Genomic DNA, 18,039 nt, shown 5'->3' with positions numbered 1-18,039 from the left:
AAAACGAGGAGAAAGCGCCCAGAGTGAAAGCTTTCCCTGCTGTGCTCCACCAACACTCATCCAAGCTATGCACTAAGCATTGGTTAGGAGGTGGGGCCGCCCCAGGAGCACCTAGAGTTCGAGCTTCCCGGGCCTCACGTGCAGCTGGCTTCTCCACCCCCTCGGGAGGCGGGGTTGTGCCCACAGCCAATGAGAACTGGGGGGGTGGGTGGAGGGTTAGGGAAGCTTCCAGAGGCCCGCGGTAGGTGGTTTTAAAGGGGGTTTCGGTGAGCCAGGTGGAGAGCCATGCAGTCCAAGCGGGAGTGTGAGGTAAGTTGCTGATAGGAGGGGGGGGACACGAGCGCCACCCGCGCCGAGCAGGGGCTCCAGCCCCTAGGAGGGTCAGCGTCGGGGGTCCGCCATCCCAACACGCCCTTTCCGTCTCAGCTGTGGTGCGAAAGGGTGAACCCCGAGAACAAGGCGGCGCTGGAGGCGTGGGTCAGGGAGACGGGCATCCGCCTGGTGCAGGTGAACGGGCAGAGGAAGTATGGCGGGCCACCCCCAGGTACAGTAGTCCCAGTTCTGAGCCCTCCGCCTGCTCGACGGTCTTGCCCTGCCCCGCCCCGCCCCCGTGGGGGAGGGGCCCACCCCGGGGTCCCCAGGCAGACACCCCTAAGTAACCCGCGTCGCTGTCTCACAGTGGATGGGAACATTTCTTGTCTGTGAATCCCTAGCCCCTAGCGACCCCCACGAGGCAGGAAGCCTTGTCGGTGAAGTGCAAGTACTTCTGCTCGGTGCCAGCTCCGTGGTTAGGTCGCTTAGTTATGCAGACGGGGCGGGCCTACGTTTGCCAACCCATTTCACAGACCTTTGCAGTTTGTCCCCTCAAGCTATGGGCCCGTGTACCTCCCGAACCTGAGCCCTGCCTGGTGCCCTCGAACTGTGGGTTCCTGTACCCCCCGAACCTGAGCCCTGCCTGCTGGATGACATTGTCGCTCCCATCCCCCACCCCCAGGCTGGGTGGGTAGCCCGCCGCCTGCCGGGTCAGAGGTGTTTATCGGACGGCTGCCCCAGGATGTCTATGAGCACCAGCTGATCCCACTGTTCCAGCGCGTGGGCCGTCTCTATGAGTTCCGCCTGATGATGACTTTCAGCGGCCTGAACCGCGGCTTTGCCTACGCCCGCTACAGCTCGCGGCGCGGCGCGCAGGCCGCCATCGCCACGCTGCACAACCACCTGCTGCGGCCCTCCTGCCCGCTGCTCGTGTGCCGCAGCACCGAGAAGTGCGAGCTGAGTGTGGACGGGCTGCCGCCGGGTCTGAGCCGTCGGGGGCTGCTGCTCGCGCTGCAGCCGCTAAGTCCTGGTCTGCAGGAGGCGCTGCTGCTGCCCAGCCCGGGGCCCGCGCCAGCACAGATCGCGCTGCTCAAGTTCAACTCGCACCGTGCAGCTGCTATGGCCAAAAAAGCCCTGGTGGAAGGTACTGCAGGAGGGGGGCTGGGGGTAGTGTGGGGAGCGGGTTGGAGACTAGCTTGAACTGCTAGGTTCTTATTTACCACTGCACATGCAGTCAAGTCGCAGATCTTAGGGTCTGGCAGGCCCTTAAGTTTGCAATCTTATTTATTTGGACTCAAGACTTAAACGTTTATTCCTGCTGCCAACTGCCATTTAACTAAACTTGACACTTCTCATGCACTAGCTCCTGACTTAACATTTCAATAGAACTAATCTCTTTAGTTGAGAGTTTGAAGAGACTTGCCTGAGGCTGTCTTGAGCCTACCTTTTATCTACTGGAAAACCTGTCCCTTTAGACTACTGTGAGAATGTAGCAGTACTTAGCACATTCCCCAAATACATGTCAAGTATTCACAGAAAGGTTTGGCTATTATGATGCCTATGAGGTAGATAGGGGAGGCAGTATTCATACCCTTTACAAATAAACAATGAAGGCAGAGAAGTGAATTAGCCCCATGGTCACATCACCAGGAAATGAAAATGGCCTTTGTGACTCCAAAGGGGTCACAAGATCTTGCCCAGGGCATTGACCAGCCATTGTTTCTGCTGTTTCCCTGCAGGGCAGTCACGCCTCTGTGGAGAGCAGGTGGCTGTGGAGTGGCTTAAGCCAGATCTGAAGCAGAGAATTCGTCAGCAGCTAGTGAGTCCCTCCCTGTGGTGTCTACAGCCAGAAAACAGCCGATTAGCCCTCACCAGTGTCAACTTAGAGTCCCAAGGGGCTCGGGCTGCCTTGCAGCTCCTGTGCCAACGGATGAAGCTGGGCATCCCAGTATTCCTCACCAAGTGTTTGGGCACAGGCCCTGCTGGCTGGCACCGCTTCTGGTACCAGGTGGTGATCCCTGGGCATCCAGTGCCCTTCAGTGGCCTCATCTGGGTTGTGCTGTCCCAAGATGGACAAGATGCACATGAGGTGGCTAAGAATGCGGTATCTGCACGACTGCTAGAGGCAATGAGTGAATCTGGGGTTAGCCTCCTGCGCTCTGTTGGGGCTGAGGCAGGGACCATGGTTAAGCAGTGATTTGCCTGAACAAGTAGGCAAAGCCTGTGCCAGTCCCCAGCCCAGCCGGCCTGGGCAGCCATCATCTGATCCCAGTGGAGAGAGGACCAGGGGCCTTGCCCTAAGTGTGGCTGCCTCTCGGGGGCTACTCAAGAGTTGGCTATGCAGTAGTGAGGGGCATTACCCTTCCCCCTCCTCCTAGGTCAGGGTCTGATTTGCCCCATGTTCCTCCTCAGCCATTTTCTCCTCCCATAGCCTAGTATGAAACTTTGCTTCTTATTTTCTTGATTTGTCCTCTTGGTTTTTATTTGGGGTCTGGCTAAGCCAAAAGGGTTAGAAATCTGCCTTTTGTCCCCATCACTTAACATTCTGGTATTGGTTTCTATGTGGTTTGAGTTTTTCTGTGCTGGTTGTATTTATATTAAACCCATGGTTGGTGTACACCTGTGTCTGTGCAGTCTTGCCCCTGCTGTGAACTTATCTTTCTGCTGGTAGCATGAGCAGCTGCTATAAGGAAAGCACTCTTTACATCAGAGTATGAGTCCTGAACTGTCCTGTACATCTTCTTACACCACATAATGGGGTGTTATCACTCAAAACTGTCTGGGGGAGCCAGTCCAGGAAGCAAGATCTTGCCCATTGAGGACGGTCTTGAGGTCCAGTTCACCGGTTCAGTCACTGTCGTCCTCACTGTCCTCTTCTCCCTCCTGAACTGTGGAATCCTCTCCCTCCTCCCTCAGTCCTGCAAAGAAGTCATCTGTGCTCCAGGCCTTGCTGCTTAGTGCCCGCAGAGGTCCTCCCTTTTTCTTGCGCCTTCGGTAGTCATCCACCACCACATTCCGTAGCTGGGCCATGTCCCAAAATTTTAGACGCTGATCATGGCCGCTGCTGGCCAGGAATCGGCCACAGTGAGAAAGGGCCAGCTCCTCCACAGGCTCCCCAGCATGTTGGCCCACACTGCCCACGACTCGGTTCGGCAGGATGTTCACAGCCCTGGGCAGAGAGAGTGCTGGTGTTAATACTGGCAGTCTGGGGTGCCTGCCTTTCCTGTAACCTGGGGCTGGTTCCAGCTTCTCTCACCTGATGACTCCATCTGTGGAACCAGTGCAGAGCAGACTCTCAGTGACTGGAACCATGCAGTCGATAGACTCGGCTCTCAGGGCGAAGCGGTCACTTGTGGCCCCAAAACCATTCCAGTTGAAGAGGTAGATGGTACCTTCACTGGAGCCACAAGCTACCTTCTTCCCACACTGCAGGGAAATAGCACAAACTGTTCTTGTGGAGCCATGCCAAGGCCAAATCCCTAGCATACCCCCATCCCATTACAGCCAGCCGTACTTTCATAAGTGTGACAGAGGTCAAGTCCCCAGACTGAGGTTCTGAAAGCAGTTCAAATCGCCGTCGCTTAATGTTGAAGACACCGAGGCAGCCATCCCCACTGTAGAGAACAGAGCAGCAGGCTTGGCAGAGACTCTCACTGAGGAACATTTCAACAAAGGGAGGGAGGAAAGGCATCTTTGGGGCTGTACCTGGCTGTCAGCAGCAGCTTCTTGGCTGGGTCCAGTGCCATGTCAGCAATGTACTCCTCATGTTGTCGCATGTCCATCAAGGGACCCTCCTTCCGCTGATCCCAGAGCCGGACACCTCCTGTGTCATCTCCAGTAGCTAGAATGTTCTCATCCACCAGCAGCAGAGAATTGATGGGGGCACTAGAGACAAATGCATCCTTAACAGCACCGTCATCCCAAAGGACCCTAGCCCCTGTCCACAACACACAGGTAGCTCCCCTTACCCATGAGCCTTGGAAATGCGTCTTTCCAGCTGGCCCTGCTCTACATCTAGAATGTGGATGGCTTTGTCCTTGGAGATAGTAACAAGTTCTGGGGGGAGGGTAGGAGAAGTACTCAAAATCATGATGCTGATTGTTGTCCCGATTATCACTATATTGTTGGTTTCTTTTCTTCCCCAAATACTCACTCTGTCCATCTGCAGAGAAGACTACAGCTCGGCAGGACTTGAGGTGGTGGCCTGAGGACCAGAGCTCCTTGGTTTCTCCCTCTTGGCAGGAGTAGGAAAAGCTGGGGAGATAAAGTAAAGAATGACTCCAAATCTCATCTGGAGTGTATGGCGTGTAGCCAACCTTTCATCTACCTACTGATGCCTGTTTGCCTGCTTCCAAACTCAAGGAACTTAATAACCCCCTTTTTTTTTTTCAGTGAGCTTCATAGACTATATTAGATCCTCCTCTGATACACATTAAGGTAAAATTGTTCAGGACTTCGTTTTTTTTTTTTTTTTTAAATTCCTTTTTGTTGCCCTTGTTGTTATTATTGATGTTGTCATTGTTTGATAGGACGGAGAGAAATGGAGAGAGGAGGGGAAGAGAAAGATAGACACCTGCAAGACCTGCTTCACCTCCTGTGAAGCAACTCCCCTGCAGGTGGGGAGCTGGGGGCTCAAACCGGTATCCTTGTGATGGTGCTTGCACTTGACACCACGTGTGCTTAACCCGCTGTGCTACCGCCCGACTCCCTGTTCAGGACTTCTTTGTGACCTCATCCCTCCCCTTCCATACCTTCCATTCCTTAAAAGCCTCAGCTATGGAAAGATTAAGTTGAGGACAGAGGGGTCCGGAACTTCAGACAGTACAAAAGTTGGAAATGCAAAAACAAGATAGGGTTCTTGCATTCTGGGTCTACAAGAGCTACAGAAAGCTGGCCCAAGAGGTAGTATAATGGTTGAGGTGTTGGACGCCCACGGATTCCCGAGTTTGATCCATGGCATCACATGTGCCAGACTGATGCTCTGGTTCTCTCTCCCTTCCCCCTACCTTTCATAAGAACATGTCATGTAGTCAAGCAGTAGTGCAGCAGGTTAAGCGCACATAGCACAAAGCGCAAGGACCGACGTAAGGATCCCGGTTCGAGCTCCTGGCTCTCCACCTGCAGGGGAGTCACTTCAAAGGAGGTGAAGCATATCTTCAGGTGTCTATCTTTCTCTTCCCCTCTCCATTTCTCTCTGTCCTGTCCAACAATGATGACATCATTAACAATAATAACAACAGTAAAAAAACAAGGGCAACAAAAGGGAATAAATATTTTTTTAAAAAAAAGAACACAAGAACACGTCACGTACAAGAAAAAGTCATGATCTCTCCTGCCTAAGGGATTTCATGCACATGTATTTCACTAATCCTGGGTCAGTTTCCCTCCTCTGCCTTTTTACTTCAAATATACCACAGTACCACTGCTGTGACATCCCATGTGCTACTGGGAGGCATGTACCCTGCCCAGAAAACTCTTCCAGCCCCAGGACAGTCAAGATTTTTAGGGAATATGATTTACATTTCCATGTGCATGCCCCAGGCTTGAGCCTGACTCCCACCACACTGAAAAGGCAGCATCAGTGCTATGGTCTCCTCTGTCTCTTCCTGTCAGTATCTTAAAATAATAGTGTGGAGAGAGGGGGGAGAAATATTGGGAACAAAGTATAATGGTTATGCAAAAGACTCATGCATGGGGCTATGTGGTCCCAGGTTCAATCCCCAAGACCACCATAAACCAGAGCTGAGCAGTGCTCTGGTGTCTCTCTCATTTAAAAAAAATAAATAATAAATAAATATATATATATATATATATATATATAGAGAGAGAGAGAGAGAGCACGTGGTAACCATATGTTAAAAGGGAGCTCTAGTCATAAAGATAGCACAGAGGGGGCTCGGAAAATAGCATAGTGGCCATGCAAAAGACTTCATTCCTGAGGCTCCAAGGTCCCTGGTTCAGTCTCTGGCACCACCAGAAGTGAGAGTTAAGCAGTGCTCTGCTGAAAAAAAACACTGAGGCACCAATCTGGGACCAGGTGGTGGTACACTTAGTTGACTATATACATGGTACAATACACAAGGACCCGGGATCAAGCTTGCAGTCTCCACCTGCAGGGGGAAAGCTTTGCGAGTGGTGAAACAGTGCTGTAGGTGTCTCTTTCTCAATCTCCCCCGTCCCTCTTGATTTCTGGCTGTTTTTATCCAATAAACAAATAATTATAAGGGGGCCGAGCGGTAGCACAGTGGGTAAAGTGCACATGGCGCGAAGCGCAAGGACCAGATTAAGGATCCTGGTTTGAGTCCCCTGCTCCCCACCTGCAGGGTGGTCGATTCACAAGCAGTGAAGCAGGTCTGCAGGTGTCTGTCTTTCTCTACCCCTGTCTTTCCTTCCTTTCTCCATTTCTCTCTGTCCTATCCAACATGACAGCAATGAAACAAGGGCAACAAAAAGAGAAAAATTAGCCTCCAGGAGCAGTGGATTTGTAGTGCAAGCACCAAGCCCCAGCAATAACCCTGAAGGATAATAATAATAAACAGAAGAACCAATCTGTAAGCTCAGCTTTCAGATTCCTGTTCATAGTTCTCCCAGTCCCTGCCTCATTGCAGTCAAATGAGTGGTCTGGGAGGTGACACAATGGATAAAGCATTGGATCCTAGAAATCATGAGGTCTTGAGTTCAATCCCCAGCATCATGTGTCTGAATGGTGCTCTGGTTCTTCCTCCTCTAATCTTAAAAGAAAAAAATTAAAAATAAGTGTGTGTTGGGGTATGTGTGTGAATAAGCTTAATTCCTAATAAGTTAGAGCAGAACTGAGTTTACTAATGGTTTCCTATGCTCCAGCTCCAGTGCCTACCTTGAAAAATTTGCTTAGATTTATCAGGTAGGGTGTGTGCCTCGTGCTGTTTGCATGGTTTGGGTTTGAGCCCCAGCACCATGCAGTAGCACTTCCTACCCTGTCTTTCAGTCTATCTGAGTGAAAAAGCAGTCCAGAACAGTGGAATCACACCTATGTGAATCCTCGGTCACACACACGTTATTTAATATTCAGGCTGAATGACTACTTACTTAGTAAGCAAACAGAGAACCCTGGAAAGCTGACTTGATGACATGTGAGCTGGATCATCAACTTAGCACACAGTAGAAAGCAGAGATAATTAGGAGGGTTTCAAGTAGCAATTACGTAGTAGTATTGAATCTCAAAGATGGGCTGAATATGGCTTGAGAACAGGTCAACCAAGGAGAAGTGATAGGGAGCCTTCAATCCCATGTGATAGGGAGCCTTTTCAGAATGATCATGGGAGGGAAAGTTTAGAGGTCCACCAGAAGACAGTGGGCAGAAGGGACAACTGAAACTAAATTGGGGTAGAAATGACTTCTGAGTGTCTGGCACTGTCAATAGGGGTACGTGTAAAAATGAGCCTGTACTTGGTAACTTCAAGCACTGTACTGAACACCGGATCCATCATCCATCTGTAAAGTGGGTATTGTTCCCATTTTTTTTAAAGGTGAAAATATAGAAATGAACCTGCTAATGAGGGAAGCTGGGGCTTAAATGGATTAGGTAAACCCGATAGCACACCCTTGGTTAAAATCAAACACGCACCTAAGCTAGAAATTAAGCTGGAGGAGAAAAAAAAAAAAACTACAGTGCTTGCATCAGAAGCACATATAGTTCAACAAATTATGTAATAGCACTCGAACAGTGTTTCTCTTACATCATAATCCCCTCACTGCAAAAGTTTGTGTTCTCAGTAAGAGTAAGAGGACAGAAAATAGACTGCATCATACACACACACACACACACACACAGGTTTTCTTAATGTGAGAAGAGATAAGATAAAAATTTCAGTGGAGGAGACGAGCATTCAAATAGTAACACAAATGGACAAATTACTATAATGTTCAAGAAGGAAAGGCGTCTGATGCCATGGCAACATCCAACAGACCATCTAATATGGTCTGGGGCATGGGACAAAATTAAGTCTTCCCAATCTGTCTCCCTGTAACTACTCTCAACATCTAGGCTCAGTGCCCTAGGAGCTCCCAGACCAACAGGTACCTTGCCCACCACGCCCCCGACGGCGCGGCTCTTACACAAATACGTCTCCGTCTACGTCCCCCGCCGCCAGGAGGTCGCGGGATGGATGAAAGGCCAGCCCATTAGCTGGTGCTTCCAGCACAATGTCTTCTGGAGTGTCCCTAATCCGGACCGCGGCTTCCGTGGAGTCCGAACCCTCCTCGTCGCTTCCATTTGCTGCGGACATGCTCTCACATGTGCGATCCATACAACATAGGAAGTAGAATCTTAACACCACTTCCTCGTCGAGGCGGGACCGGAAGTGATGTAGGAGAGACCCGGAAAAGGAGGGCCGATCTGGAGCTATTCGGCCTGTTGCCTGGATGGCGCGAAAATAAATTTTCACTAACCACTTAACGTAAAGTTGTCGAGTGTATGTAAATCCTTTCTCCTCATGCTGACAATTTGGCACGCCCTCTTACAATCAATCATAACCGCTTGCGGATGGGAGAAGGAGGGCGTCAGGGACTGGGAGATAGCCACAATATCCAAGATTCAGTCTGCACCTCTATAAACCAGAGTTTGGTTCTCTGGTTTTAAAAAGAGAAAAGACTGGGTTACATAATCGAGTGTAATCTAAAACAATCCTTTTAATAAAATGATTATTTTAAAAGCACTTTTTATTGCCACCTGGATTATCGCTGGGAGGGGAGACAAAAGAGGGAGAAAGACACCTGCAGAGCTGCTTCACCACTCATGAAGCGTTCCTCCTGCAGGTAGAGTGCAGGGGCTCGACCCTGGGTCCTTAAGCATGGTATGTGCGCTTAAACGGGTGCGCCACCGCCTGGCCTCTAAAATATTTTCTTTATTTATGAGAAAGGAAGAGGCAGAGTCCAGAACACTGGTCAAATCTAGTTCGTGGTGGTGCAGGGCATTGAACGTGGGACTTAAGAACCTCAGGCATGAAAGCGTTTGCATAACTATTATGCTGTTTCCCCAGATCCTACTATGATTATAACTAACTTTTTTTTTCTTGCCTCCAGGGTTATCGCTGGGGCTCAGTGTCTGCGCTATGAATCCACAACTCCCAGAGGTCATTTTTCCCATTTTGTTGACCTTGTAGTTATTGTTGTGGTGTTGGATAAGAATGAGAAAAATAGAGACAAGGGGAAGACAGAGAGTGGGAGAGAAAGACGCTTGAGAAGCAACCCCCTGCAGCTGGGGAGCTGGGGGCTCCAACCAGGATTCTTATGCCAGCCCTTGCATTTTGCTTCATGTGCGCTTAACCCGCTGCACTACCGCTCTGCTCCCAACTTTTTTAAAATGCCAGTCTCAGGGACCAACTAGACAATTTTTTGAGATTGCTGAGCCAAGGAAGACGGCTCAAGGTGGCATTTTGCTTTTAAAGGCCTATTTGTGATAGGAGAGAAAAACAAGAGTATGACTCTGGCACATGAAATGCCCACTATCAAATTTGGGAACTCATACAGCTAAGTTTTTAAGAAGTTAGAGAATGCAGATTTCCAGGTGCTGGACAGCTGATCTCCCCTGCAGATTAGTGGGAAGACAATAATCTCTGGTAAAAGGCCCACAGAGAATTAGTAGTAAATTTTGATTCACATACCCACCAACCAGGTCCTAAACCTGGAGAGCCTGGTGCTCTAAAAGTAAATAATTATCCTTTTTGTTTGGCCCGTCTTATCCAAGAGGGCTATACATCCCCCCTAAGAGAGGGAAATGTTTACCTTTACCTAGGCAAGGATACTTACATATCAATAGAGAAGCTATGGATGGAGGAAAGGAAAATTTCCCCTCTGTAACCTGGGTGGGGAGTGAGCAGGGGATCTATAAGCCTGACCATCTAACCCAAGAGAAACCCATTAGCATGGCTGGCTGGGCCCATAAGAAGCAAAAGGCACCTGCAGAGACAACATAATGATTATGTAGTTTTGTACCTGAGGCACCAAGGTCTCCAATTCAATCTTCAGCAGTCTCATAAATTCTAGGTGAGCAATGTTAACAAAATAAATGAGGATGATGAAGTAGTTCATTTGGATAGTGTGCTGCTTTACCGTGTTTTTGACCCAGGTTTTGGCCCTCCACTGCATTGGAGTTAGCTTCCAAACTGTGTTCCTTCTGCCTGTCTCTCACACCTGCTCCTATCATTTGACCTGCTCCTTAGCAGATGGTTCTAAGAACTGGCAGGGAAGTTCTAAGCAAACTAGTCACCAAAGATTCTACCCAGCACAGTGGGGCAGATGAGGAGATACTGGGACTAAAAATAAAAACCCTTCCATTGTGTAATACTAAGTCCCCTATGCTGCTACCTAACTCCATTTAAAAAAGAGTAGGTGAAGGGGACAGGTGCGTGACCTGGTAGGGCTCAGGCACCACATTAGAACACTGTGCATGGAGGATTACTGTGGTCTCTCGTCTCCCTCTAATAAGAGCTGAGGACTTGGTTTGCGGTGCACCTGGCTGAGCCCACATTACATTGCACTAGTTTTTTGGGGTTTTTTTTAAGATTTTATTTATTTATGAGAAAGATAGGAGAAAGAACCAGACATCACTCTGGCACATGTGCTGCCAGGGATCAAACTCGGGACCTCCTGCTTGAGAGTCTAAAGCTTTACCACTGCGCCATCTCCCGGACCACTGCACTAGCTTTTTTTTTTTTTTTTTTTAATATTTATTTATTTCCTTTTGTTGCCCTTGCTGTTTTATTGTTATAGTTATTATTATTGTTCTTGTCGTCATTGTTGGATAGGACAGAGAAATGGAGAGAAGATAAAGACAGACACTTGCAGACCTGTTTCACTGCTTGTGAAGCAACTCTCCTGCAGGTGGGGAGCCAGGGCTCAAACCGGGATCCTTACCCCAGTCCTTGTGCTTTGCGCCACCTGCACTTATCCCGCTGCGCTACAGCCCGACTCCCAGTTTGTTTTTTTTAATATTTTTTTGATATTTGTTTATTTCATTTTTGTTGCTCTTATTTTTATTGTTGTATTTATAATTGTTGTTACTGATGTCATTGTTGTTGGATAAAACAGAAAGAAATGGAGAGAGGAAGGGAAGACAGAGAGGGGGAGAGAAAGATAGACACCTGCAGACCTGATGTGATTGTTGCATAGGACAGAGAGAGATAGAGGAGGGGTAGACAGAGAAGGGGAGAGAAAGCGACACCCTGTAGGTGGGGAGGCGGGGGCTCGAACTGGGATCCTCACACTGGTCCTTGCGCTTGTGCCACGTGCGCTTAACTTGCTGCGCTACCGCCCAACTTCCTTGCACTAGTTTTTTTTTTTTTTTAAGAATATTTTATTTGGGGGGTCGGGCAGTTGCACAGTGGGTTAAGTGCACATGGAGTGAAACACAAGGACCGGCCTAAGGATCCTGGCTCCCCACCTGCAGGGGAGTCGCTTTCTCTCCCCTTCTGTCTACCCCTCCTCTCTCCATCTCTCTCTGTCCTATGCAACAATCACATCAATAACAACAACACAACCACAGCAACGATAAAACAAGAGCAACAAAAGGGGAAAAAAATAGCCTCCAGGAACAGTAGGCACTGAGCCCCATCAATAACCCTGGAGGCAAAATATATATATATATATTCTATTTATTGGGTAGAGAAATGGGGGGGGCAGGGTGGTGGCGCACTTGGTTAAGCACACACTTACAGTGCACAAGGACTCAGGTTCAAAGCCCTGGTCCCCACCTGCAGGGGAAAGCTTCATAAGTGGTGAAGCATGAAAAAGAGCAGGAGCAGCTATTCTCATATCTGACATGATAGACTTTAAAATAGATGAGATTAAAAAAGATAGGAATGGACACTACTTAATGCTCAGAGGATCAGTCAATCAAGAGGACTATCAATAATAAGTAAATAAAAACTCAAAGAGAAATTGAGAGGGAAGTGGGAGACAGGAGATTAAAACAGAAACACCTGTAGCCCTGCTGCACCTCTTTTAGAGCTTCCCTTGTGCAGGTGAGGACCAGAGACTCAAACCTGGGTACTCGTGCATTGCAATATGTGTGCTCAAGCGGGTACACCACCACCTGGTCACATAGGACTTTCTTCTGATAACTTTCACATTGACAGATCAAGGATTCCTTCCTTCCTTTTGAGAGGCAGAGATAGTTTTTTATTTTTTTAACTTTATTTTGATAGGACAGAGAAATTTATGAGGGGAATGGAGGGAGATAAAGAGACATCTATAACTCTGATTTACAACTTCTGAAACTTCCAGTCCCCATCTGCAGGGTGAAAGTTTCATGAGAGGTGAAGCAGGGCTGCAGGTGTCTCTATCTCTCTCCCCTCTCTAGCTTCCCCTTCTCTTTTGATTTCTGCCCCAAGCCAATAAATAAATAGAAAATAAATAAGACCTTGGTGTATTGCACCAAAGTAAAAGACTCTGGGGTGGAGAGGGGAAGAATACAGGTCCAAAAAGGATGACAGAGGACCTAGTGGGGGTTGTATTGTTATATGGAAAACTGAGAAATGTTATCCATGTACAAACTATTGTACTTACTGTCGAATGTAAAACATTAATCCCCCAATAAATTAAAAAAAAAAAAAAAAAAGAAAACTTGAACAAGGGTAGCATAATGGTTATGCAAAGAAGCTCTCATGCCTGAGGCTCCGAACTCCCAGGTTCAGTTGAGTACCCCCATCCCCACCACTTAGCTCAGAGTTGAACAGTGCTCTGGTAAGAGAAAAAAGAAAAACATTTTGTTATGCTATCCTTGGCATCTACAAAATATACAGATCTTTCAGCTGCCTCGACAACAGTTAAGGATTCCGTCAGAAATAAGAAAGAAAAGGGCAGGAGTGATTTAGTGGTTACTAAAAGCTACTCTGGGCTTTGGTAAATTTCAGTTTTAAAGGGCGTCACATCTTTGTTATTTTTTTAAAAGAATATATTTATTCATGAGAAAGATAGGAAGAGAGAAAGAACCAGCCATCACTCTAGTACATGTGCTGCCGGGGATCGAACTCGGGACCTCATGGTTGAGAATCCAATGCTTTCTCCACTGTGCCAGCTCCTAGACCATATCTTATTTTATTTCTATTATTTTTTTTTAGATTTATACTTTTATTATTTTACCAGAACACTGATTGGCTCTGGTTTATGGTGGTGCAGGGACACTGGAGCCTCAGGCAATACAGTCTTTCTGTATAACCATTAAGCTATCTACCATGCCCAATTTACTTTATTTCACAAGTGACAGGGGGATTGAGAGAAAGAGCCCAGAGCATCACTCTAGCATATGCACTGCTGGGGACTGAATTTAGGACTTTATGCTTTATCCACTGTGTGATCCCCCAGACAAAAAATGTATGCATGCCTTAAGACAAATATTTTTTTATTTTTACTTATTATTGGGTAGAGACAGCCAGAAATGGAGAGGGAGAAAGAGAGATACCTGCAGCACTGTTTTACCACTTGCTAAGTTTGCCTCCTGCAGGTGGGAACCAGGGGCTCAAACCTGGGCCTTTGTGCACTGTAACATGTGCACTCAACCAAGTGTGCCACCACCCGGTCCCAACAAAGATTTTCCAAAGCACTTCCTCAGGGTTATCCCTTCAGCCAAGGAAGCAGCAATTTGTGCTTAGAATTCTAGAGTTCCCAGGATGGTAAAAACTCATAAGAGTTGACCCAGGAGGTGGCCAGTGGCTAAAGCATTAGATTAAAAAGCATGAGGTTTTGTGCCAGAATGATAATCTGGTTCTCTTCCCCTCTTCTCATGCTAATAAATCTTAAAAAACAAAACACAGGTGATACTCATTAGGTACCTTCCCCTCCCAACTGGTTCTGCCAAACCTTGAGAAGAAACCTGCAGCCCATAAGGCTGAACTAAATTCCCTGGGAATTTCTGCACTAAGCTACGTCCTCAGATGGGGGCTGAAATTAGTTTTAATCCAATTATCTTTCATGCTCCCTCTGTACATCGACTGTCCTTCTCTGAAGTTGGCAGTCTACCTAGTAAGCATCCTCACTGATTAACAATCTAAAATTTAGAAAAGAATCAGAGAAGTAGCTCTCCTGGTGTTTCTGGGGCCCTGGGGAGGGTCCACCATAGAGAATGTAAGACAGCAGGCTTCCAATTTTAATGGAACCAAAGGATTACACATTAAAAGCCTATATACATTGATATACACAAAGACTTGTAGCTTTTCTGGGAACTGAAGGAAACAAACAATAGACAGTACATTCTTGCAGAATAGATTCTTCTTTCAGTTGACACTGGAGATTATTAGTATTTTGGTCTTTTGACTTCAACCCTGCAATGGAAGCAGAAATAAGTAAGATCAATAAACAAGTCAGTTCTGGGGCCAGGCAGTGGCATGCCTTTTGGCTGAGCACAAATACTGTGGTGCACAAGGACCCAGGTTCAAGCTCCCACGAACCCCACCTGCAGGAGAGAAGCTTCACAAGTGAAGCAGAGTTGCAGGTGTCTCTCTCTCTATTTCTCCTTCCCCTCGCAATCAAAAAAAAAAAAAAAAAAAAAAAGCGCAATTCCCACAAGTTCCACAGCAGGGTAGTAATGCTACTTACCCATCAGCTTCCATCTTTTTCCTCTTCTCGATGATCTACAAAGAATAGTTGATAGTTATGTTGCCAGTCTACCTTACGAGAGGCCCAAACTGGCCTTTCTCCTATTGCTCACCTGCCCCAGCTGTCCCTGGATTTGGGCAGTGAATCAATGGAGACCCTCCCACTGGAGAGAGGTGGTCCTACTTACAGCACTAATCTTCTTCCACTGACGATCAAGCTCTGCTTTGTCATTGGTTTCCTTGAAACGCCTAGTTTTCCGCCCTTCAGACATCTTAATACCATACTGGAATGCAGCTCTGAAGGGATGAAGGGCAGTGGGGAAAGAAGGTTATCAGGGATTCAATGGTATTAGCAAACTGTTCTCAGGGAGCAGAAAACCTGTTTGTTTTCTAACAAATTTGAGCCTCTAATTGGGTGTAGTCTAGCCCTCTCCTCACACCGAGGTTATATTTGGTTACCAACTCACTTGGGCAATGCCTCCTTGTTGTTCATATATTCACTGTATTCCTCCTGGGTATCAAAGTCCCAGCGACCTAATGGGCCCTTCTTGTTACCCTGTTGCAAAACAAAATGGGAGATTAGGAGGTAGGTGAGGGGAGAGAGAAGAGATATCAGTAGAAATGGTGATTTAACCCTTGATCAATCCTTGAATAAACTAAAGGCTCTCTCATAATCCCAGATTTCATCATTGATAAATCCTATCCTGAGGCTGAGTGGTGGCACACCTGGTTGAGCCTCTGGTCCTCACCTGTAGGGGGAAGCTTCGTGAGTGGTGAAGCAGTGTTACGGGTATTTCTCTGTCTCCCTCTCTATCACCTGCTTCCTTCTCAATTTCTGGCTGTCTCTATCCAATAAAAAAATAAAGATAGGCTGGGAGTATGGATCGACCTGCCAATGCCCATGTTCAGCAATTACAGAAGCCAGACATCCCACCTTCTGCACCCCATATTGAGCCTGGGGCCATACTCCCAAAAGTACAAAGACTAGGAAAGATATCAAGGAAGGGGGTGGGATATGGTGTTCTGGTGGTGGGAACTGTGTGGAGTGGTACCCCTCTTATCCTCTGGTTTTGTCAGTGTTTCCTTTTAATAAATAAAAATAAAGATAATAAAAACATTTTAAAAATGATAAATCCTATTCTTATAAATGCTTCCTATGTGCCAAACATTATTCTGAATATGAAATACTGGGGACAGGTGGTGGTGCACCTGGTTAACTGCACACACTATAGTGTGTAAGGACCTGAGTTCAAGCCCCTGGTCCCAACCTACAGGGGAAAAGCTTCACAAGTGGTGAAGCAGGCGGCAGGTGTCTCTGTCTCTCTCCATATCTATCTCTTCCTTCCCTCTATTTCTATCTCTATCCAATAATAAATAATTTTAAAAACATGAAATATCTATCTTCAAAACAAGAAATATCTATCTTCAAGTCAATTATATTCAAAACTATATTAAGCAACTGGAGAAATGGCTCAATTAGCAACACTTCATGTACCAGACTACACGCATCTGGCTTCTTTCTCTCTTTTGTTTCATATGCAATCAGTAAAGTAAGTTTTTTTTTTAAAAAAAGATTTTATTTATTGATGAGAAAAATAGGAGAGAAAGAACCAGACATCACTCTGGTGCATGTGCTGCCAGGGACCGAACTCAAGACCTCATGCTTGAGAGTCCAGTGCTTTATCTGTTGCACCACCTCCCAGACCACCAGTAAAGTAAATCTTAAGGGGCTAGGAGAGGTGCACTTGGTAGAGCAGACATGCTGCAAGGATCCAGGTCAAGCTCCTGGTCCCCTTGCAAGAGGCAAGTTTCATGAATCATATGGCAGTGTTGCAGGTGTCTCTTCCTCCATCTCTATCTTACCATCTCCTCTCAATTTCTCTGTCTCTATAAAATAAACAAAAAACAAAAACCTGGGAGCTGGGCAGTAGTGCAGAAGGTTAAGCACACATGATGCGAAGCAAAAGGACCAGCGTAAGGATCCCAGTTCAAGCCCCTGGTTCCCCACCTGCAAGGGGGTCGCTTCCGAGTCTGCAGGAGTCTATCTTTCTCTCCCTCTCTCTGTCTTCCCCTTCTCTCTCCATTTCTCTCTGTCCTATCTAACAACAACGACAGCAGTAACAACAAAAATAAACCACAAGGGCAATAAAAGGGTAAAAATAGCCTCCAGGAGCAGTGGACTCAGTGCAGGTACTGAAACTGTGATAACCCTGGAGGCCAAAAAAGTAAAAATAAAAAGTAAAATAAATCTAAAAAAAAAAAAAGTGAGGGAGCCGGGTGGTAGCGCAGTGGGTTAAAGCCCATATGTCATGAAGTGCATGGACTGGCATAAGGATCCTGGTTCCAGCCCCCTGCTCCCCAGCTGCAAAGGGGTCATTTCACAAGCAGTGAAGCAGGTAAATAAAATAAAAAATAACAATAGTGACCCAAGAAGTGGTACAGTGGACAAACTGCTGGACCCTCAGCATGAGGTCCAGAATTCAACCCCTGGCAACACATGTACTAGAGTGGTGCTATGGTTCTCATTTGTTCTCTTTCACACTAATAAATAATATGGGGGTTGGGCGGTAGTGCTGCGGGTTAAGCGCACATGCGTGAAGTGCAAAGACTTGCGTAAGGATCCCGGTTCGAGCTCTGGCTCCCCACCTGCAGAGGAGTGGCTTCACAAGTAGTGAAGCAGGTCTGCAGGTGTCTTTCTCTCCTCCTCTATCTTCCCCTCCTCTCTCCATTTCTCTCTGTCTTACCTAATAACGACATCAACAATAATTATAACAATGAAAAAAAGGGCAACCAAAGGCAAAATAAAAAATTTAAATAATAATAATGAAGTGGGGAAGCCAGACCTTCCATCTTTAAAAAAAATATTTATGTATTTATTCCCTTTTGTTGCCCTTGTTGTTTTATTGATGTAGTTATTGTTGTTGTTATTGATGTCGTTGTTGTTGGATAGGACAGAGAGAAATGGAGAGAGGAGGGGAAGACAGAGAGAGGGAGAGAAAGACAGACACCTGCAGACCTGCTTCACCGACTGTGAAGCGACCCCCCTGCAGGTGGGGAACCGGGGGCTCGAACCGGGATCCTTAAGCCGGTCCTTGCGCTTGGCGCCACATGACCTTTCACCTTCTGCACCCCATAATGACCTCGGGTCCATACT

General features: G+C 47.1%; 3 protein-coding genes across 4 annotated transcripts in view; 1 reads left to right on the top strand and 2 right to left on the bottom strand.

Annotated features, from left to right (window-relative positions):
• The first annotated feature begins 227 nt into the window (after positions 1-227).
• DND1 (DND microRNA-mediated repression inhibitor 1) lies at positions 228-2,929 on the top strand. Its single transcript, XM_007517510.3, has 4 exons — positions 228-309; positions 427-544; positions 995-1,456; positions 2,052-2,929. The coding sequence occupies exons 1-4, from the start codon at positions 286-288 to the stop codon at positions 2,507-2,509; spliced, it is 1,062 nt and encodes a 353-aa protein (XP_007517572.1). The 5' UTR covers positions 228-285; the 3' UTR covers positions 2,510-2,929.
• On the bottom strand, positions 2,767-8,630 carry WDR55 (WD repeat domain 55). Its single transcript, XM_007517511.3, has 7 exons — positions 8,410-8,630; positions 4,466-4,566; positions 4,281-4,368; positions 4,018-4,197; positions 3,827-3,926; positions 3,569-3,738; positions 2,767-3,481 (listed from the first exon to the last, which is right to left on the bottom strand). The coding sequence occupies exons 1-7, from the start codon at positions 8,598-8,600 to the stop codon at positions 3,160-3,162; spliced, it is 1,152 nt and encodes a 383-aa protein (XP_007517573.2). The 5' UTR covers positions 8,601-8,630; the 3' UTR covers positions 2,767-3,159.
• Positions 8,631-14,423: 5,793 nt separating this feature from the next.
• Positions 14,424-18,039, bottom strand: part of IK (IK cytokine) — a 32,127-nt gene continuing 28,511 nt past the window's right edge. For both annotated transcript variants that reach the window (XM_007517512.3, XM_060179358.1), the window contains exons 17-20: positions 15,353-15,441; positions 15,074-15,182; positions 14,887-14,921; positions 14,424-14,612 (exon numbers count right to left, since the gene is read on the bottom strand). In XM_007517512.3, coding sequence (XP_007517574.1) covers positions 14,585-14,612; positions 14,887-14,921; positions 15,074-15,182; positions 15,353-15,441 — 261 coding nt within the window. In that variant the 3' untranslated portion in view covers positions 14,424-14,584. The remainder of the gene's footprint in view (positions 14,613-14,886; positions 14,922-15,073; positions 15,183-15,352; positions 15,442-18,039) is intronic.

The sequence above is a fragment of the Erinaceus europaeus genome, chromosome 2 (genome assembly GCF_950295315.1).
Source record: "Erinaceus europaeus chromosome 2, mEriEur2.1, whole genome shotgun sequence".
Classification (NCBI taxonomy): Eukaryota; Metazoa; Chordata; class Mammalia; order Eulipotyphla; family Erinaceidae; genus Erinaceus; species Erinaceus europaeus.
This window is presented reverse-complemented; position numbering and strand designations above follow the sequence as displayed.